The 22,891-nt window shown below is 38.1% G+C and overlaps 1 protein-coding gene across 2 annotated transcripts in view; it reads left to right on the top strand.

The window, feature by feature from the left end:
- Nucleotides 1-22,891, top strand: part of pdgfd (platelet derived growth factor d) — a 66,679-nt gene that overhangs the window by 29,903 nt on the left and 13,885 nt on the right. The window contains exons 2-5 of one of the 2 annotated variants that reach the window (XM_032509841.1): nucleotides 1,194-1,383; nucleotides 3,330-3,507; nucleotides 19,230-19,289; nucleotides 20,588-20,801. In XM_032509841.1, the coding sequence (XP_032365732.1) occupies nucleotides 1,194-1,383; nucleotides 3,330-3,507; nucleotides 19,230-19,289; nucleotides 20,588-20,801 (642 nt within the window). The remainder of the gene's footprint in view (nucleotides 1-1,193; nucleotides 1,384-3,329; nucleotides 3,508-19,229; nucleotides 19,290-20,587; nucleotides 20,802-22,891) is intronic. The other variant, XM_032509842.1, reaches the window with a different exon arrangement.

Genomic DNA, 22,891 nt, shown 5'->3' with positions numbered 1-22,891 from the left:
TGTGTGTGTGTGTGTGTGTGTGTGTGTGTGTGTGTGTGTTAGTAGTGAGCTAGTAAAGTAGACAGAACACAGTACAGTAAAAATGCAGTGTTTTTTCTGTTATGGCATTGCAGTGCAATGAACTTTACCTTAATGACAGACACTGGAAGATACACCCACTTTTCTATGTGTACATAAACAAATATGTTTTATGTGCTAGGTTCTATGTACAGTACATGCCATACACATTATATTCTATGTTGCCAGGTATATATTTTTCTGCAACAGTTTTTAGCCAAGGCTGGCAGTAGTGTCAATTTGTCCATCTGTTGTTCTCAAGAGCAGTATAAAACAGGATGTGATTCTTGGTCTCCAGAGAATAATTCATAATGGTTTTGGTGAATCACAAATTCCCCTTTGACCAGCATTTTGGTCCATGACCTGTTTTACTCACCAATTTGCTGTTGATATTCATGAGAGTTGGTGAAGGAATTTAAATATTTTTGTTAACCCTGTGACCTTTTCTCTAGAGCCACCATCAGACAACATTTTCCATTTGTACACAAGAAATATTAAAATCCAATTAGTGTGAAAAGGTCAGACTTATACTTTGGAACTAGGACAGATAAACAAACATATCCATAAACATACTCAAAAACACAATGTTTAGCGGATCCACCACCAAGAAACTGTAAACAACCGTGCAAAAAAAACAAAGCAGAAAAAAAATTGCAATTTTTAGGTAGATTTTTAACCTTCAGACAGAGCCAGGTTAGCTGTTTTTCCAGTATTCAAGCTAAGCTAACTGGCAGTTGGCTATGAGTTCATACTGAAGGGCCAGTTATGACAGATGTGTCATCCTCTAATTTAATAATTAGAAAATGAATGAATGAAAAAAACAAGAAAATGAATCAGCACCGTTAAGATATTTCTTTATACATTAGGCTGAAAGCCTATAAGTGCTGGAATTAAAGTACCTTTGCTGAGGTTATGTTATCATTAGACTGAAATGTCACCTTTGTATTTGTATTGTTTGTCTGTGTATGTTTTTGCACTTGCGTCTATCTCTTCAATAAAAGTCTATTTGTTGTTCTTGCATGTAAATTTCCATTTTTTGTGTCTGTAAACAAGCTGCTTTGCTTGTGTTAATTTACAACTGGACTAACTAACTGATGAGTTGTAACCACTAACAGACAGCAATCGCCCCACCACAGACTTGTACCGCAAAGAAGAAAATATCACAGTAACGTCAGCGGGTGGAGCCATCCCCAGTCCACGCTACCCCAATGCTTATCCCCGCAATCTGCTGTTGTCATGGAAATTGGTGTCACCACCAGGGAGCCACATACACCTGGAGTTTGACGGACACTTCGGCCTGGAAGAGGCTGATAATGGAGTGTGCAGGTAAAACATGAGATTCAAAGAGATTGAAAAAAATAATCTGTTGGAGAACGGAGTGATGGAATTCAGAAAAGAGGATTAGAGCAGAGGTACAAAAAAATCAGACAAAAGGAGAGAGGGCTTGTATCTGAATGGCTAAAATAAAGATAGAAGTACAGAGCACAAAGAAGAGGAAGTATTGATGAATTACAAATTACAAGCAGCTATAAAGGACACAAGCCAGATGAAAGTAATAGCGATTAAAGAACCAGAGTGTGAGTGTGGAAAAGATGGAGAGGACCCTTTGGAGTAACAGAGGAAAGGAAAGGTATATGGATAAGAAGTCAAACAAACAACAGCAACAGTAAATTATGTGAAAATAATTTGTAAATCTATGCATAATAGCAACAATAAGCTGTTATTGAAAGGATGTGATAGATATATAGATAGATATTGATCCCAAAAAAATGGGAAATTATGTTAAAAAATAGATTTGGTGTGGGGGTGGCATCACTTTGAAAGAGATGAATAGTTGAAGTTTGTTTTATTGCCAAGAAGTTTAAGATATAAGAGTTTGTCCTTGAGGGTTGAGGAGTTAAAATAGACTTTTTAATCCCCACATGCAACTCAGCCATCTTTGTAAGCACTTTGCTGAAAAGACAATGGGGAGCAGCAGGAGGAGAGGAGGGGGAGGAATGATTTAGAAAGGCATGAAGAGGGAGGAAGGAACTTTGCCCAGTTTTTCAAATCTATATCTGTGTGTGTGTGTGTGTGTGTGTGTGTGTGTGTGTGTGTGTGTGTGTTTGTTAAATTGACTCACTAATTGACTGGGAAATTGATTGTTGTAAAGTTATCCGAAGCAAAATGTTTGTTGACTTATAGTTTGGAAGGGTGGCCCAGCGATTCGAGAATACATCGTAAATCTGTCTCATCACAGGTTTGGTCACTCAATTTAAAGCAGCTAAAGACCATAAGATCAATCTAAACTTGGCTTATGAGTGTCAGAAGGAGCTAAATGTACACATAACCTTTAAGGAAAATGAGTTTATTTAAGGCTATCATTGTTATTGCTATCATTGTTATTGGTTATGATAACACTGTACTCACCTAAGTAGTAGAACAACTTTTAAAAAATTAGGCTTATAAACTTTCTTGCCAAGAGTTAGGTGAGAAGATCCATTCACTCCCGTACAAAATGAAGCTAGAACCAGCAGCCGCTTACCTTGGCAATAAACTGGAAACAATGGGAAAATTCTCCGACCAGCACCTCTAGTTTGTTTAATCATCCATCCATCCATCTTCGTCCGCTTATCCGGTGTCGGGTCGCGGGGGGAGCAGCTCAAGCAGGGAGGATCCCGAGGCGTACCCAGGCCAGGTCGGAGATATAATCCCTCCACCTAGTCCTGGGTCTTCCCCGAGGCCTCCTCCGTTCAGATGCCCAAACCACCTCAACTGTCTTCTTTCGACGTGATGGAGCAGCGGCTCTACTCCGAGCTCCTCACGGATGACTGCGCTTCTCACCCAATCTCTAAGGGAGAAGCCAGCGCCCCGTCTGAGGAAACCCATTTTGGCCGCTTGGTACCAAAACAAAACTGTAGTGACGGCCATCTGTTTTCCTCGGTTTCTAGTCTTTATGCTAAGCTAAGCTAACCTGCTACTGGCTTCAGCTTCATATATGTAGCATTCAGACATGAGAGTGGTATGGATCATCTCATTTACCTCTGAGCAATTTTTGAGACGTATTAACATATTTACCAAAATGTCAAACTACTGCCTGAATTTATACATAAAGCCGAAAGAAGGCATGCCTAAAATGAGGGTAATAATCTTTCATTGCACAAGAAACTTTATATAGTATGTTTTTTAAGTTTCAAAGTCTCAGTTTTTCTATTTTCTTATGTGTAAGTTTCATCCTCCGTCTTTCACATTCATCTACCTCTCCTTCTCCATATCTCTCTCTCTCACTCCAGGTATGACTTTGTTGAAGTGGAGGACCAATCAGAGACCAGCACTATAATTTGGGGTCGCTGGTGTGGGCAGAAGGCACCGCCTAGTCTCAACTCCAAAACCAACACGCTCAGAGTCACCTTCAAGTCTGACGATTACTTTGTTGCAAAGCCGGGATTCAAAGTCTACTACTCACTGCTGGTGAGGAGTACAAAAACACACAAACTTGACAACAATTACACTGATACTCACATGAGTCAACAAGCATCAACACTCCTGAGTGCCTAGGCTCATGTCACTATTGGACCGGCCCCTTAGAGTCAGCCAACCTGCGTGCAAGCAAACACACGCACGCACACACACAAACCTTCAGGTAAAATTCTTCTTTTTACCTCCACAATAAAAAGGAGCGATCGGATAATAGGAGTAGATATGTAGATGGGAGAAGAAGGCGGAAGGGAGAATCTAGCAACACTGTCAGTAAAATGCCAAAATGCATCGGCCAAATGTTCTTTTTTCACATGTCCACTCGACAGTAGAAGAGAGATGGAGGATAGGGGAAAGAGAGCATAAGGGCAGAAGGGAGGGTGAGGATAAAGAAGTGTTCTCTTAAAGCAAACGGTTAAGGAGATTAGCTTTGTCATTCTGTCAGGATGAGGAAAAAGAAAGAGAAAGACTGATTTGAAAATGGGATTTTTGCCTATGAGCAGAAAGAAAAAGGGAAAGAGAGAGCAGCTGTTGGAATGTTCCCTGGCTTCCTAATTTATGATTGCAAAGGAGAGAGAAGGGAAGAGACACAGCATCACAGGCAGGGTTGAACTGGTGGCATTGCTTATAATCTGAGAAAAGAGTGGTATGAGCACAGATGGAGTAAAGGGCGAGAGAGAGAGAGAGAGAGAGAGAGAGAGAGAGAAAGACATTATATTGCAGAAGATCCTTTACTTTACTTTCATACATTTTTGACATCACAGCTCTTGTGATAACAGTTCTGGCTCTCGTCAAAATTTGCACTAAAACCTCTACACATTCCCAGCAAAAATCTAGGAAACACTGAGATTTCTTTTACATTGTACACGCAAGAGGCAGCGCTGTGCTATGAAACCAATTATTCCCATTATCCTTCTGGGCAAAGTGCAGGCAGCATTTTGCTGTTATGCTGTGGTGCATATTTCCACCATAATAGGCATGCCAGATGTGTAGCTTATTGTAGCCTCTTAATTTAAATTATTAAGGTTTGTTTTAGCTATGTGAAATCAACATGGACATGTTTCCACTGAAATACAATCATAACTATACAATTTTATCTCAGTTACTTTGGTGCATTTGCCAAATCATAAATTTGCATTTTTACAACAGTGAGTGCATTTCTTAAAACAATTGGTGTAAACTGCACCGCACAGTGACTGACCTGTAAAAGCGTGTATCTTGCTCGAAATCTTTAGTTTATGTGTCCAAAGCAAGTATTTATACCAATGACCCAATAAAACTGACAAGTCCTTAAGCCAATGTTTATACCAAGATAGTGAAGCTGTTTTGTGTAATGAACAATGCACATGAATGGGAGCACTATTCCCTATGTGACAAAGTTACATTATTATTATTATTATTAATGTCATCTTTGATCTGAGAAATGCACCAAAGCTGGAACTGTACAGTACTGAGCTGGGAAAACCAATACCAAGATGATTATACAGCTCCATACAGCTAGTTGTAGGATATATTTGTATGTTTTTATGATGTAAAATATGTTTGGACTGAACGACACAAGTCATTTGTTTGTTTTCACTGAAGTTCACATGAAGGTAGTTACATTGGTAGGTATAAGGCCTTTACAGAGAATAACTACCCAGCAAACTCGGCATTGTTAATTCAACACCAATAGAGTTAAATTCAACACTTTTAAAGTGTCTATCGTATATTGGTCCACCCTATTTTGAGTTAAAACTACACTTATAAAAGTGTTAAATGCTCAACACTGTGATCAAGTTGTATCAACTTTGTCAATAGTTGAAATTTAACACCAGTCAACACAAGCCAGTGTTGAATTTACACAACACTAGTGTGCAGTGTCAGAATTTAACACTATTTGTATATTCTGTTTTAACACCGACTATAGTTGCTGCTATGTAACACTATAGAGGATTTAAAATTAAACTGTATTTTACTCTCGTAGAGTTGATTTATATTTCAAAAAATCATTGTAGGGAGTTAGAATCTCTAATGCTATACCTGGTACAATTGTACTTTAGAATTCAGAATATTCCTAATATTCCATATTCCTGTACTCAATTACAAAGAAGAAAAACACCAATACAAAATTTGGTCTAAATAAAACTTGTATTTTCAAGCCCACCACATATACAGCATTTGCTTAACAATAACATTTCTTAATTGGCAGCATCCATAGCACAGGTCACACAAAACATAGCACGGGTCACACAACATGGCAATGTGGCACAATGGATATTTTTTCATCCATCTCATTAGAGAACTGTTTATCATATGGTCTATAATAAATCAACTCATCAATAAAAATAACAGAAAATGAATCATCCCTCTCCTCAATACAATAGGCACTGAAGTGTTCTTCATAAGAGAGAACATCAACTGTGCAAGTCAAAATGAAAGCTTGATTTTCATTTATAATGATACTGGTGATCTTTCCAAAAACAGGAACTTCTATATTTGTTTTAATACAAACAAACATACCAATTTGATACTCGGTTCCATAGTTCTTCACCCAAGTGGTAGTTGACATATCAGAGTATGCATTCACATTTAACATTGCAATTAAAGCCTCAACACCCTTCAAGCTATCAATCACTTCCTTCCTCACTGGATCCAAAGTCAAACGTCTGAAAATCAAAATTTGCCCAGTGATATGCTGGCTGTCTCTGGTGTTCCTTGAATCTCTGAAGTACAGTTGAGAACCACATGTCTGCACTATACAGATTCTTTTGAGGTATTTCTACTGTTCACAAGAACTAAATTAAAAAGCAGTGCATACCCTCAAATATCTCACAGTATGGTTGATTGCTTGATGTGAGATCATTTTAGGACTCTTCTCAGGTCCTTTTGCAGTAGGAAGAAGTAGGTGAACCAGCAGTAGGATGCCTGACATGTCACTGTCCCAGCCTAGGGGGAAAGTAATTCAGAAGATTGTCATAACAATGTGAAAATAAATATATCCACATGCTACATACAAGATTTTGGAATTAGCCAAGTAAATGAGCAATACTTACCAGACTTATTGTTATACCTTCACATCTCCACAATACTCGTCAGTAAAACAATACACAGTACATTACAGTTCATGATTCTCATTTTCCTATAGACTTTTCCGTCGACACAGTCATGGTAAGGTCCCCTGCTTGTAAAAGTTCCTCAAACACATCTGCATCCTCCTCTGTCCCTGATTCGTCTGTCAAGTGCAACTCTGCCTGTTCAGGAAGACCCAACTTTCCTATTATTGAGAGAATATTACATTTATAAAAATGCTCCTTTGTAAACTTCTATTGACACTTTTATTAATATAATCTCTTAGCAGAGTGCAGAATACTCTATATACATTTTACATCATGCACCAATTGTGCATTTTGACTTGCTCACAGACATGATTATAATTGGTCAACATAATAAAACACCAATTGACACTGAAATAATATTAAAATCACATAACATGAACAGAAATTCAAGCAAATAATTAGTTTACGCCAAACAAATACAGCTGTTTAGTAAAAAAAGTAATACCAACCTTTCTAGCCTTCTTCGGTCTCTGCCACCTTAACATACTTTAAGGTTGGTTTTGACTTGAACCAAATCTCACCTTGTCCAACATTTTGTTCTACAAAGAAAACACCGTACATTAATTAAAAGTATACAACTTTTTTACAAGTTATGTTTGTTTTTTTTCCTTGCCTTTATTATGCCATCAACAGTGAACAACTAAATAGAATTGATTTGCATCATGCTTGTGTGACATCAAATATTTTAAGACACTTAAGCCCCTTTCATCCTCAAAAAATGTCCAGAGAATCTGACCTGGAGAATGCGTGGCCCTACTCCTGAGGAGATTGTCTGTGTGGGACGTGTTAACATAAAGCGGGTAATTTGGGAGAGTGGCACGACTTGACTTCTGCGACAATTGCATAGAGCGCCCCATCATTTTAATCAAAAACGTCTCTCCCACCATTCACTTAAAAGAGCCTCAGTGTCACAGTCGAGATTGTCTATTTAACATTTTGTGCTGGCCAGAACAGAAAGCTCGCAAATCTCTTCATGTCTCTACTATGCAGACATCTTAGTCATTTTTTTTTTAATGACTCTACTTCTTCGGCCTCTGACATTTTGTATTTCTGGTCACGCGTGATATCGACACTCAAATGCTACCAAACATAATCGACTGTATATTCTAGCTTGCCTAACGTTAACTTTACATGTTAAACCAAACAACGAAAGTGCAAACTAAGAGCAGAGTAGAAATGTGGCTTACCGCAAAAATTCCCGACACCGTTATCCCCAATTTCCACCGGATGCGTAACGGCTGCGGATCAGCTCCGCCGTGTGTCGGCTCTGTACTCCACCATCCGTCAATACCCACCAGGTCCAGATTTGTCGCTGTGTTCTCAAGGTGTAGTGCAGGGAAATATGATCCACCGTGAGCACGTTCTATTTTGAAAATTAACTGGATGTTTTATTTTGTTTCTGTGCTCAACTTCCTGTCCCGCATCACATCTGCCGTGTGATGAATTGGAGCTCTCCAGCGTCCGGCAAAAATAGAAACTCTGCGTATCTGCCCGGAGGGCTGCGGATCGCTGGAGCTGGGACGGAGTCGGTACACAGCCGTTCCGCAGTCTGTGGAAATACACACATGGACTTTAATGGAGACCTAATGACACCGTCGCCGGAGTGGACCCGCTTTACGTTAACCACATTAACCCAATCAAATACAGCATGGAGTTGCAAACATGAAGCTAAGGAATTGTCAATCTAAAAACAACAGTGTTGCACTCATTGTGATTTAATCTTAGCTTTCGTAATGCTAGCTAGCTAGCTAGCTAAGCCATGACGGGACCAGTGTGTTGATTTTTCTAATTTCTTAACGAAAAAAATATCACTGTTCATCCTACTTGGCTAAACCAGAGTCTTTGGTTAACCCTTGTGTTGTCTTCCCGTTAACCATGAACTTGCCCTTCCATGTCAAAAATTAATATTTTTTTTATGCTTTTCCCATGTTTTTGTCACTTTCTCTGATTTATTTTTCACTTTTTCCATGGTTTTGGCACTTTTTTAAAAACTTCAGCTGGTGTAATGATAGATTTCACACTAATTCTTGGAATTCATGGTCAACAAAGCTTATTTACATCAAACTATACATAAGTTTTTAGTTAAAGAGGCAGAAACTATGAATCATTTTGACTAATAGTTAAGATCAGAGGATGATGATCACAGATCGGTATGTGTCAAAGTTTAGTCCGGATACTGTTTTGAAACCATTAAAAAAATCATTTAAATGCTATAAGATTAACTAAAACACCCAAATAATTCAATGAAAGTAATCATTAATGTTACCTGAACAACGTATGGAATCATCCATGGTATTTTTGGGCAATTTGGTTAAAAGAAATCCATATTTCTGGTATAAAACACTTAGAAACGGGTCAATTTGACCCTAGGACAACACAAGGGTTAAACTTTTAAGATTTTCTGTTAGCTAACCATGGTGAGTTAGATAAATCTGTAGAAAAACACACACGCTGGGTAGAAAAAATGTTAGGAATAGACATTTGCTTAGACAAACTTACACAGAAATCTTCCTAGCCACAGTTGGAGTGATGTCCGAATATGTCCAGTCCACATAAAAGAGTCTGAGAGTCTGGCTACTAATGTTAATCTCCCGCCTCTTTCAAACAATCACATGCAAACTTCGGGGAGTAATGGGTAACACTAGCTGTATGTAAAATCAACACTGTAGAGTTGTTTGCAGAATATGAAATTTGACTCCCGTATTAACACCGACTCTTTTTGAAGAACAACTCTTGTAGCTGATTAACTCTATATGTTTACACTCAACCCTAACACTGAAAATCCAACACTTTTGATTTTGCTGTGTACCCATTGCCAAGTCTATACGCTCCAGTTTTGGAGAAATTAATTGCACATATGCATTAAACAAATTGTTTTTTTATGAATGAATGATGATGAATGTATAAACTTTTGCTCATAGCTTAGCTTCATTATTATGGGGCGCCGTTTGTAAAGCGGCTCGTGCTAAAAATAACAGCAACATTTTGTCACATTAGCTTTAAATAATGTTTAAATAACTGGTATGAAATTTTGAGGGTCACTTTCTTGCACATTTACAACAATATTTGTCAACTTGGAAATATTTAATAGTTAAATCCAAATATTAAATGTTAACCTAAATTAAATGTTAAATCTAATTGTAAATCTAAATCTAAATGTTAAATCTAAATCTAAATGTTAAATTCTAAATCTAAATGTTAAATCTAAATCTAAATCAAATGTTAATCTAAATTAAATCAAATCTAAATGTAATCTAAATCTAAATCTAATGTTAAATCTAATATTAAATCTAAATCTAAAGTTAAATCTAAATCTAAATCTAAATGTTAATCTAAATATAAATCTAAATCAAATGTAAATCTAAATCTAAATGTTAATCTAAATCTAAATCTAATAATTAAATATTAAACTAAATCTAAAAGTTAAATCTAAATCAAAGTTAAATCTAAATCTAAATCTAATGTTAAATCAAATGTTTGGGTGAAACTAAATATTTAGCTAATGCAAATTAATGTCGGTAACGGAAGTACCAAAATAAAGCTCGAGGAGGTAGTGTATGTTATAGTGTCAAATAACGAATATAAATCCTCTCATCGGGAGATATGGACTCTTGAACTTGGAGAAACCGTGAAAATAACTACCTAAAAATAAAACACAGTTGGGGAAAACTGTATTTGAAGAGTACTTTGAGTTTTTAGTGTCACTTTTATGAATGGTGTGGGAATTATAGCCACTATAGCCCGCCACGGGGGGCTCACTTTGATGGTCTGTCACGTTCGCTTGCATTAACGTCAGCAAGAGCCTATCCCCGCCCGCCCGACAAGGACGGTACTGTTGGCCAGGTCACTCTCGCGTAATTTAACGAATCAGCGTTAGCGAGAACATCGGCAGCCGTCTGGTGATGAACAAACTTATTCAACAGCGCACGCAACAGCCTCAGGGCCACCGCAGGCCCCCTCGGTAAGCATGTTTTCCAAATCACGGAGCTAGCAACCCTGTTGTCTAAGGCAACTTAACTAAACTAGCTAACGGTAGCTAGCCAGTAGAGATTTGCTACTACCTTGACAACAAGACAATGCTAGCTCCGTGTTTGGAAAACATGCTTACCGAGGTGGCCGCGGTGGCCTGAGGCTGTCGCTGTCGCTGGGAATAAGTTTGTACAGCCACATTTCGCAGTGTCTTGTCAGTGCTTGTCGGGGCGGGCGGGGGATAGGCTCTTGCTGACTTAATGCAAGCGAACGTGACAGACCAGTCAAAGTGAGCCCCCCCGTGGCTGGCTATAGTGGCTATATTCCACACATTCATAAAAGTGACACTAAAAACTCAAGTACTCTTCAATACAGTTTTCCCCAACTGTGTTTATTATTTTAGGTAGTTATTTCACCGGTTATCCAAGTTCAAGAGTCATATCTCCCGATGAGTGGATTTTTTATTGATTTGACACTATAAACTACACTGACTCCTCGAGCTTTTATTTGGTACTTCCGGTTACCGACATTATTTGCTATTAGCTAAATATTAGTTTCACCCGAACATTAGATAACATTTAGATTAGATTAGTTACATTTAATTGAATTTAGATTAGATTTATATTAGATTTAATTTAGATTTAGATTTAGATTACATTTAGATTTAGATTTAACATTTAGATTTAGATTTAAATATTTAGATTTAACATTTAGATTTAGATTTAGATTTAACATTTGATGTAGTTTTTAATATTTAGATTTAACATTAGATTTAGATTTAGATTTAACATTTAGATTTAGATTTATTTTAGATTTAACATTTAGATTTAGATTTAGATTAACATTTAGATTAGATTTAACATTAGATTAGATTTAACATTTAGATTTAGATTTAGTATAGATTTACATCACATTTAGGTGTAACATTTATATTTGGATTTAACTATTTAAAATATTTCCAGTTGACAAAATTGTTGTAAATGTGCAAGGAAAGTGACCCTCACAATTTCATATCGTATTACACATTATTTAAAGCTAAATGTGACAAAATGTTGCTGTTATTTTCAGCACGAGCCACTTTACAAACGGCGCCCGATACATTATACCCAACTGCAATAACTGCAGACTTCTTACTTCTGTGTGTAAACATTCAATGACACATGGTGTTGAAATGCATCATTTTATTAAGAAACGAAAACCAAGTCATAATCCATCCGGGAAATCGTAGGCCCGAGTCTCGTCAGCAGACTGTCAAATTGCTCCCTGTTGAGCCAAAACCCCTGTCGCCGGTTACAGCGAAAGTGGAGCTCCTTCCACAGCCGGAATTCCCCCAACTGCTCTCTGGACCTGAGGGTCCAGTGCACCCACACTCTTCCTCCTGCTGCCTTCCTCCGTCTTTTGGTTCAAAAACAGAAACATCTTTGCCACCAAATCGCTACTGGAATTGTGTATCCTACACAATGTTGCATATTCTGCATGTTTGATGTAAACACCGGTCGCAGACATGACGTGCATTCAAATAATGGTGGATGTATGACATAAATGTAGAAACTCTTGCGTATTTTGCGCTGAGCCAGGTGGCAAGCAAAACAAATAATATATTTTGGGAATAGGAAGCAACCTAGCGGCAAGCGCAGCTCATGCCGCATACAATGTGAATGGCCCATAAGGCTGTCATTATGTGTTTCTTATAGTCAACAAGTCCCATGAAAACCAACTTAACCTTTGTTAGGCATTACTTAACGTCCCTACCCTGTATGTAGAACTCAATACAAAGCTCATTGGTTTCTACTTAAGTTGTTACAATAAAGATATTTTTTAGGATTTGTAATTAACAGCTGGGCACTCTAGTTTATAACAAATGTCATTCAAACTGGAGTAAACTGTACATTTGTTGTAAAGTTTTTTTTAGGGGTGGATCAAAACATATTTGCTATGTTAGCTAGTAGTGGCAGCAGGGATGTAATAGGGATTGCCTAAACACAAAAAAGGTTGCTATGGTAATCAGCATACATGGCACAAAGTGTTAGGGCAACGCAGCCATAAACTGTATGTTTCAGCCAGAGCACAACCTCAACTAAAAATACTAGTGAGCCACTTTACCGCGTTCAATACAACATAATGTAAATGTACCTCAAAATATAATTAATAATAAATAAGGACTCTTACTGCTTCTCTCTGTCTTCCCTCCCGCCGCACTACTTGTTACAATCCTCCTCTGGTCAATTAATTACACCTCTGTACATTTAAAACATAAGCTAGCTCCTGAGGTTTATCTAATTTGATTCGTTTTACCCATTTTCCAAAGAGCTCCTGTGTTTGTGTCTATTTGTATCTTTCCATCTTCCATCTCACACAGCTTCCCTTCAGCTAGACTGAAGCTGTGTGTGTGGCTTAATTTAGCAGGTCTAATTTGTTCTCTCCAGACCTGCGAACAGATAAGAGGGAGGAGGAGAGGAGGTAGCGTAAGGAGAGAAGGAAAAGAGAGGCAGAGAGAGAATGAGGAAAGGCAGCATTGGGACGAGAGAACAGGTGTCTGAGATGGTATCAGCATGTCAGCTAATGACTAAAACAACCTGAACCGAGAGAGGCAGACTGAGAGAGAGGCATTTGTGAGGTAGTGAGCTTTGAGGTTGACTAGATAAAGAAAAGAAACATGAGGGAAAGCAAAATAGGGTCCGTGTGAAAGAGAGAGAGAGAAAGAGAAAGAGAAGATAGTCAAATGAGATGAAAGCATAAAAGGGATAAGGGACTGAATAAAGACCAAAACAAAACACACTTTTATTACTAAACCCCTGCCCTGTTTCAAATATGTGTGGGTCTTGTCTTGTTTAATACCCAAGCAGACACACTATCATCTCATATGTCAGTCACAATTTTCACCAGAGAAAAATGTATTCTTTGAGGCCAAATGGAGAGTGTGAACTGTGACATGCAGGAAAATGACATGTATTGGTGCTTTTAATGACCTTTTGTGGCTGCTTGTCAATTAGAGCAACACTGTGCCACTGCAGTGTTCTCTCTTTAGACTCAGCCACTTCCTGCATCTTGGATAGCTATTTGATCGGTCTGTCTCATTAAACTTCAGGAAAAGAGTCTCAAACTATTTCAACACATAGTTGTGCTTAAGGCATAATAATATGATGCCTGTTCAGTTCAACAACTGGGTGATCTGAGGATAGGAGAACACTGATCTGTCAGTAAAAGCCATAAAGATGACTGTTAGTCTTGCTTGTAGTCCAACCAGTATGACTTTTTTATGATTGTGTTCTGCACAATTGTCACAGGTAGTAGCTAAACTGTTATTGTTGTAACTTAACTGCTGAAGTGCAAATTTACTCTTCATTTTCCTTTTCCTCAAGTTTTTGGTGATTACAAATGGCTTCAGGAGCATTTACACTATTCGCTGTGTTGGGAGTGAGGCGTACGCATGTAGCCTAGGAAAACCAAGACAGATTGTGATCAGATTAATATAAATAAATTAGACACTTGTAATGACACGTGTAAATGGGGTCTAACTAGGTTGACAACATTTCAGATCGGGTCCTATTTAATTGAAACTATTTTAAATTGGGTCTCTTTAAAAAAAAAAAAAAAATTGTTTTTTAAACAATAAGTTTTGGTAGGTTTTTACAGATTGGGACCTAAATTGCCTTTTATGTCCAATACAAGACTGCTACCCCATCTGAAGAAACAAAAGCCTACCATCTGCAGGCAACAATCCAGTCAAACAGGGGCCTTACTCATTACTCATGTCACTGTTTTCCCCCCAAATCATTATTCCTTTTAAAATCCTGTTTTCAGGGGGTGTGATTCATCACCTGCAGTGTAGGCTTCATAAAGTAACGAGTGCTTTTGAATTGCATAAGATTAACATTTTAGGATCTGTTTGGTTAGAGGAAAAAAAACAACTCTATAAGTCCACAAGTCATCGTATTTATAGTAAACAGAAGCACCTCTGAGTTTATCTTTACACAACTTCAAAATTGTTTCGATTTTTTTTTCAAATATTGATTTTTCTGTCTGAAATTATGCAAGTAACAATAATGCATTTTGGGTGGGTAGTACTGAGAAGAAGTGCTGCTTAGCCAGGTTTAGTGGGAAAAGTTCAGGTCTTATTATCCAAGTGAGTTGCCAGAATTTCATTCTGAGTCATCCGACACAGGCTTCTCATTCAGATTGGAGTCTCGGAACATGACAGAAAATGAAACCAACTACACCTTTGTGTGTGTGTGTGTGTGTGTGTGTGTGTGTGTGTGTGTGTGTGTGTGTGTGTGTGTGTGTGTGTGTGTGTGTGTGTGAGAAAATGTTTAATGACAACCAGAACAAATAAAACACTTTCAAGTATCATGTTATTTCATCCATCCATCCATCTTCGACCGCTTATCCGGTATCGGGTCGCGGGGGCGCAGCTCCAGCAGGGGACGCCAAACTTCCCTTTCTTATTATTAGTGTTTTTGATGTGTTTTGATTTGAGTGTTGTTGACGTGTATTTTTTGGGATGTTCTTGGTGACACTACTTTATTTCCGTTTAGCACTCTGTTTGGCACTTGGGGACAGCTCCGATATACCAGACCTACTGTATATAATAAGACTTAACAGAACTATATATTATATCCAAAGGCTCAGTGATAAAGTTGAAGATTATATACAATATTTATATTTAAAACACTTATAAAAAACTGCCTGCCGTTTCCCACTGGAAACAACCGGTTGCCCCCAGAACAGTGGAGACCTGTATTTGGAACAGGATCTGGTTCCGGTGCGTTCCCCACTCAACTGGACCTAATTCAGTACATAGATCCAAGAAAATAGCTTTAGGGAATTTAAATCTGCATATTAGTCAGTCATCATCAAGGTTTTTGAAGTCTCTTTCTCTTCTTCCTTTGCTGTAGTCCTCCTGCAGTGCCATCATGCAGCATTGTGCACGTGGTTCACCATAGTATTTATATGTTTACAACAATTTGTGATTGTTAACACTTTGCCAAAATCACAGCATCAACTGGTAGTATCCCCCACACCGAGATACAATTTGAAGACAAAAGTCTAATAGGCAAACACGCTTTTCTTCATGCAGGTGTTGTCACCAACAGTATTAAAGTTCAGACCGATAACGAGGACATTAAGTCCAACGATTACACGAGATCTTAACGGCTGTATTTTCAGACTTTGACATTTGATGATATATGCACAGTATTAAAGACAGAGCTTTGGTTATTTAGACTGTGATCTTCCGTTATCTAATGCTAGGGTATTTGATGCTATCCTGTATTCCAAGCAGTTGGACATCTCCTTCTCCTGGGCTCCGTAGCCAACAATGTGATGGTGAGACAGCAACGATTACATATTTAGAACAAATTTATATTTAAGATTTGAGTGGGATTTTATAAGGCGTTTATGGAACAATTATCCCTCAGCACAATAACACTGCTGGATTTATTCTTCTTGATAACATGGATGATATGGAGTGAAGAAATGTGCGCAAGACATCAATACTTGAAAATATTACGAGTAATTGTTATTCCCGCATTTACTTTCTGCAGTCGGACATCATTTTAACACCTCAACATTTGCGTAGCCAATTCCCATTGTCTCCAAAATGAGACCCCAGAAGTGTCAGTAAGTGAAACAGAAAACCACATAATTTTTTTCCAGGCTTCAACATGTAAATTAGCTAAAACTCAGACACAGATTAAACAGCATAAATGTGGCCGGTGTGATTTATCTACAAACTAGACTGTCCCCTTGCTGTAAGCGAGATAACCAGTCATGCAGAGTAAAAGTCAACAGGGAAATGCTCTTGCCTTCATCCCCGTCTCCTTCACATACTTAATCCTCAGACGCTCCAGTGTCCAAACTGTACAAAATGGAGGTTGAAAAGGGTAGCTCCCTGGTGGCCCCTCCAGTAGACTGCAACTGTAAATAAGAATTTGTTTCCTCACCACCGGTGAATATGGCGTCATTGCTTTTATAACAAATTTTTCTTAAGAAAAAACATTAAATTACATGAAATTAACAAAAAACAACAAAAAAAGCTAATTATGAGACATCATATAGTCCAAAATGTACAAATGCTTTATTTCCCTGTAATTTGAATTGCTATTTATAGCAAAAAGTAAATCAGTTACAGTAATCTGTAGATCGTTAGGGTGCCCTTACACCTAGCCTGTTTTTGTCTGAATCAAACAAACTCGGGTTCTTGTGGTGTGAAAGCAAAGCAGACCAACCGCGGAGGCTTGTGTGATAGAATACGTAATTTTAGCAACTATTGAATCCATCGGCTGACTGTGACCTGTCAATAAAGTATATATTGTGTACGTGATTATATTTGGTATCCCCTGCAATATTACAGTACGCTTTTTTTCGACATGTTCATCTGTTTTTTGACACCAGTGAAGATAAATAAGTAAAGTAAAGTCATTCACCGGAAATTGATTTTCCCACAAAATTGCAGGATGAAAACAGATGAATGGATGAGTTACCAGTAAGTCCATGTGAGTAACTCCTCTTGATTTAATTATTATTATAAAAGCAGTGTGAACATTAAACGCATGAGAACTAAAAGGCCAAAATAAGTAAACCAAACTACAGTTAGAAAAGTTTTCCATCAGTTTCAAATATCAACAATCTTCTTTCAAGTAATAATACAAACATGCTGAAAATAAGCAAGAGTTTGGTACTGTAGCTGGCATATGACTACAACCTGGATGTTTACAGATTTTTGGTCATCCCTCTACATCCATGTCCCCAGATGCGTTACATGAGGAATTTAACCTTAAAAGGAAATGAGACTAAGACTCTGTAAACATGTATTTACACACACACACACACACACACACACACACACACACACACACACACACAGCTGGTTTGGGTTTACGTTTATGAGCACATTTATCCAAACTCCAAATGCGAGAATCTGTTGAACTAAAACTTTTCACACTGACAGGCTTTGATGTCAACTTTGCAGACACACACTTACACAGACAAAGTGAGGGTACAGTGTATTGGTATTGTTGAGACAGATTTACTGTTTCATATTGACAGAAGATGTCTGATTGCCAGTGAAATTCTTTGTGTGTGTAAAAAGGGTGATGTCAGAGACAGCTTGTGAAAACGATAAATAATGTGTGTATGTGTTCTAAATATGTCACAATGAGTGCTTATCAACTAAACGTGCTAAACGAAACGAGTCGCATTGCTTCCACAAATACACACAGACAGGCTTGCTGTGACCAGCTTCACATGAAATTCTTTTAGGACTTTCCTGACATACCATCAGCTAGACAGGCAGACACATCTTGCATAACCTTACATAACATGTGAAACTCCACCCCATCTCCGACAAGCTGAAGGCAACTATTCGAATAGTAAAATAGCAAGAGCATTGGAGTAATACTGTAGGTATAATCCATTTGCCTTTAGCTGCACCCTTTAACCCTTTTAATGTGGTTTTCCTGCCGTTGCCTCCCCTCAACCATCACTTACAGTAACTGTGAGCAAATGAAGAAATATACACAGCATCAATGTCATGTCTAAAAAAAGAAGAAATAAACCAGGTGGAATAACCACTAGAGTGCAACAATGCTTTAAAGTCAGTCAGCTATCCAACGCAGATACACTTTCAAAACAGTTTCTGCAACAGCAGGAATGATACTTACATATTGTCACATCCGAACTATGAGTATAGACATAGCCCTCTAAGAGCTGTTGCTATTGGGTTTATCTCTTGCGCATGCGCAGTTGTGAAGATTTCTTTTGCGCTCTTGTGCCCTGCACGTCCGCAATTACTGTATATTACAGCTGCAAGACCAGAGATCTGGTCCCAACATCAGCATTTTTCTTCAGCCAATGTTAGTGAAGCAGGTGCCTTGGATCTTACAGGGCTATGCCTATACTTATAGAATATGGAGTTACAATACGTAACTATGATTCTATTTTGTATAGGTTTCGCCCTCTAAGAGCCGTTACTATTGGGTTAAGGGCAAAGTTGATGTAGTCAATGCCACCTGTGACACCAAAATCCACAAGCAGATAGCATAGACTAGTTCCTCTACCTTCTCTGTAGCTGGTCCCTGTCGCATGGATTCTAAAAGTGCTCCATAACCAAAACCAAAAGAAAACCATTTCTTGGGGGAAACAAGTAAGGGGGCTTATGCCCTAAAAAGATATCCCCTTCTGGGATGTCTGGGTGTCGCTGCTAGTGGTATCCTTACCTGACTGTCCGGCCGGCTGCCATCGTCTGCAGCTTAAGTTCCTCCGTCAGGATTTAGATTTTAGCCAGTACGTCAATCGGTACACAAGAAGACATCGCTGTTCTTCGAAGTCTTCGAACTGTTGCTAAAGAAAAATAGGAAGCAGCCAGTGGCCAGCGGCCTGCGGACGTAAGAGAGGCCTGTGCACAAAGGAATCTTCACAACTGTATAAGGGGTAGACCCGATAGCAACAGTTCTTAGAGGGCGAATCCTACACAAAATAGAACCCTTGCATACCTACAGAACAACCACACAGGTATCATCACACAGAAGATCACAATTCCTGCCAATCAATAATCATCATTCTTTTCCTTTTCTTCTGTATGGATTTTCGTCCATTGTCTGCTCATTTGATCAACTGATGATTGTTTATTTCTGCTATCCAATCATGCAGTTTGACTGTCCTCTGCCTGCATCCATCACCAACTGGGAGGCTGTCACTGTTCCAATATTGGTGAGTCTTGCACACACATACACACTATAAGAATAGTTAAAATCCAAGAATTGAAATGTTAGATAAAATTAGATATATTTTTTGTCAGAAAGAGCTCACACATTAACCCTTGAATGGAAGAATGAATGGATGTGTATTTAACAGTTTTTACAGCTAGGGAAATGTCATCACCATCATCAGTTTTATACAATAGTTTCAAAGTAATACTTTACTTCTCTTGTTTCAAACTGTTGACAACTTTTTTTTTGCAGATACTATTTATTGCACAGAAAAAAATGACATTCCAACACAGCCTACCTGCCTTCAAACCCTGTCACCAAATATATGTTTTCTTAAACACAATGGGGAACAATGGCTACACCAACTACTGTAATATGACATGTGGGCCATTTGCATAGGCTAATATCCACCCACACACAGAACACATTCATGCATGTATGTACTTATTTCTTTCCAAAGTTGTTTTTAAGTACATTGGTGTAATTTGTGTTTATGAGCGTTGGGGTTCAGTGACATATGTGCCCATAATAATTAGTGTGCATTGGGCTGCTTGGCAATTGTTCTGCATGAATTGATAATGGTTATGTGTGTGGGTGTTGGCTTTTTCTGTGTGTACGTATAGATACGTATGTCACTACCAGTGCAGATGACATGTACATGTGCATCTTGTTGGCATCCTCCACTTCATATTCAAATAAGGGCTCTGAAAAACAATCTACTCTGTTGGTTTGCATAGTGATTTGTGATTGTTTTACATTAAGATCATGTTGGCACATTAATGAGAAAATACAAAGTGTGATACATTAATTACATTTATTTTTATTTCTCATCCTCTAATTGGTTTTAAAACTAACTCTAAATTAAAGTAAAATACAGATGACAATATGTAGTCATTTAAAATGTCAAAAGCTATGTCTGAAATTTTCAATTCCCTCAAGGAAAACCAATGCCTCCTCAGCTGCAGACGTACCCCTTCTATCTCTGTACATAAAGCCATTGCTTTCAAATTAAAAGAAAACAAAACAAAAACATGAAACACTGCAAAAATCATTGGGACGTATTTCCTAGCTCTCCAGTAACCATTTAAATGGGATTGTATTATAGTTCTGTGTTGCATAATAATTGGAGTAAAAAATAATAAAGGGACCCACAAATGTTGAGGGTGTTGGCACATAGCTGCCTGGGATCTCATAATGTGCTGTAGGTGATCCAGTTATAAATGAACAATTGCTGAATATAGAATAGGCTCAAATGAATAATAGAATTCTTAATTTTGTCTTTACCTTTGCTCTTTGCAGGACATTGGTGCAGAGCACATGCCAAAAGCAGTCACAGAGGTTCCTTTCTCATTGGAGGATTTGGACCGGACCATAGCTGCCTTTGACACGGTGGAACAGCTGTTCAGATCCTTAAGCCCAGACACCTGGAGACAGGACCTGGACAGCATCTACACTCAAACACAAATACATTATAGATCCAGGGCCTATCATCTGGCAAGCAGACATAATAAAGGTAAGCTATACTTTATATCTTTACGTGTTTAAAGCCATTAATGAAACTGTCCAATAGACATATGTACACAGATTGCAGAACACTGTCCCTGCATGACTGGGATTTGAGTATGAAGATAATCACTTTTATTTAGTCTTAATATCTTATCTTAATAACTGCTGGAAGTGGTACAAGACAGTTTTATACATATAATAAATATAAAACTGAAACCTAAGACAATGAGTAGATGAATAGATGGTATCTGCAATTCATTGGATTCTAGCAAACTATAAACAGAGTACAAAATTAAAGTAAGTTTTTCAGCATTTATTTGTGTGTGTGTGTGTGTGTGTGTTTGTGTGTAATAAAACAATGACCTACAAGTGTCAAAACGTTGTGTAGAGCTGCATAGTTGGTGGCTGATCAATCAGAAGATTGACAGTACTTGCAACCCTTCGTGAATTGTGTATAGGGCTTTAAAATTCTAGTGAAGATGTTTCTAGAAATCCAAAATATTTTATATCAGGCTTAACTACAGGGAGAAAACTGTGTAGCCATAAAAATATAATTTTGGTTTTAATATTCCACTTAATGTAAAGTCATATGGATTAAGCATAGTTTATTCTGAAGGTTTCTGTACAGTGTTATGCTGTGTGGATATTGGAAAAGTTCTCAGAATAATATTGAACTATAAACACAAGAAGACTTTTAAATGAGACCAGTGGACTGGTAATGACATGTTAAGTTTGTGAGGTTGATGCAGGAAGATAAAAGCGGTGATGTTCTCATCGCATTTTATTGTGCTGCTGGTGATGATCCTCAACAACTCTGCTGCGTTCACAGTATTTTGCTGCAGTTGTTCATAGCTGGTGTATTAGAGGGGAGGGTAGAGCATGCTGTCTTGTGCTGACCATTCTCACATATTGCGCCATTTACAATATAAAACTCAGAGGTACAGTATAGCCGAGCACAAAGTCTATGGCTCAGTAATTTGAAGTAAATTATTAGTTAGGGCTGTGATGGAGTCATATTGCTGGCTTATGATGAAAAGCAGAACGGGTTACAGCCAATCTGAATAAAGTGTTGCATATTCAGTGGTTGACTGTATCTTAACATTTTGGTATGTAGGAAGGACTATAAAAAAGGTAGAAGAAACTTCTGTGTTCTAACTCCCCTAAGCTGAACATACTGTAGAAAAAGGAAAAGAAATAGTATTAAAAGAACATTCTGATAAATTTGGTTGTGAAAGTACATTTTGAACTTGAAAGACTCACACATACAGTACTACACAATATAATACACATATATAAAAGATCATTAGTGAAAAGGAAAAAAATGAGAAACCAGCTCATATTGTGATGCAAGAACATACTGTAGCCTAAAGTAGTATTAGCATCATCAAATGAGCAGTTTGCCCTGCAGTGGGTCTAAAAATGAGTCAGTGACAGGTGTAAGGTGACAAAGGACCAGCAGCTCAAGGCAATTCTTTCCTGTGAAGTCAGTGCCAATGACCTAAAGTCACTGAGGCAATAGATTTTGTCCTTAAAATACACAGAGACAGCAAATTTCTTGACACAAATACACTTATTAAATACCCACACGTCACCTCAATAATGGGAGCATGTGTGTGTGTGGGGGTCTACAGTATAGAAGCATTCAAGCTTGCAACGGAAACGAGTGCTTTCAATGCTGTCTCTCTCACCTGTGCCTCTGTATCTCTTTCCTACACTCTTTTGGCCTTTCTACTTGAGTGCTCTCCTGTTCCTTAGTAAACGTGTGTGCTTGACAGCAAATCTATTTCTATTTACCAGTGCATCCGTGTGCTCGGCTGGCATTAGCAGGCTCCATATGTGAAGAGTTTATGCGTCCTGCAACACTAAAGAAGGGTGCATAGGCGCTGCAGGTCTTTGACACACTGTACAGGCATACCCCTTTCTAATTGCAAATTCAACCTGTGCAGCAGAGCAGAAATCTGCCACAGTCAGCAGCTTGGCTTTGTTTTCATTAAGACACACACATACTCCGTAGCTTACACCCACCTTTATTACCATGAAGAATGGTAAGCCCTATATCAACAATATTAATTGGGACACTAAAGTCTAAGAAACTCA

The sequence above is a fragment of the Etheostoma spectabile genome, chromosome 3 (genome assembly GCF_008692095.1).
Source record: "Etheostoma spectabile isolate EspeVRDwgs_2016 chromosome 3, UIUC_Espe_1.0, whole genome shotgun sequence".
Classification (NCBI taxonomy): domain Eukaryota; kingdom Metazoa; phylum Chordata; class Actinopteri; order Perciformes; family Percidae; genus Etheostoma; species Etheostoma spectabile.
The sequence above is the reverse complement of the archived record's forward strand: the minus strand, read 5'-3'. Positions and strand labels throughout refer to the sequence as shown.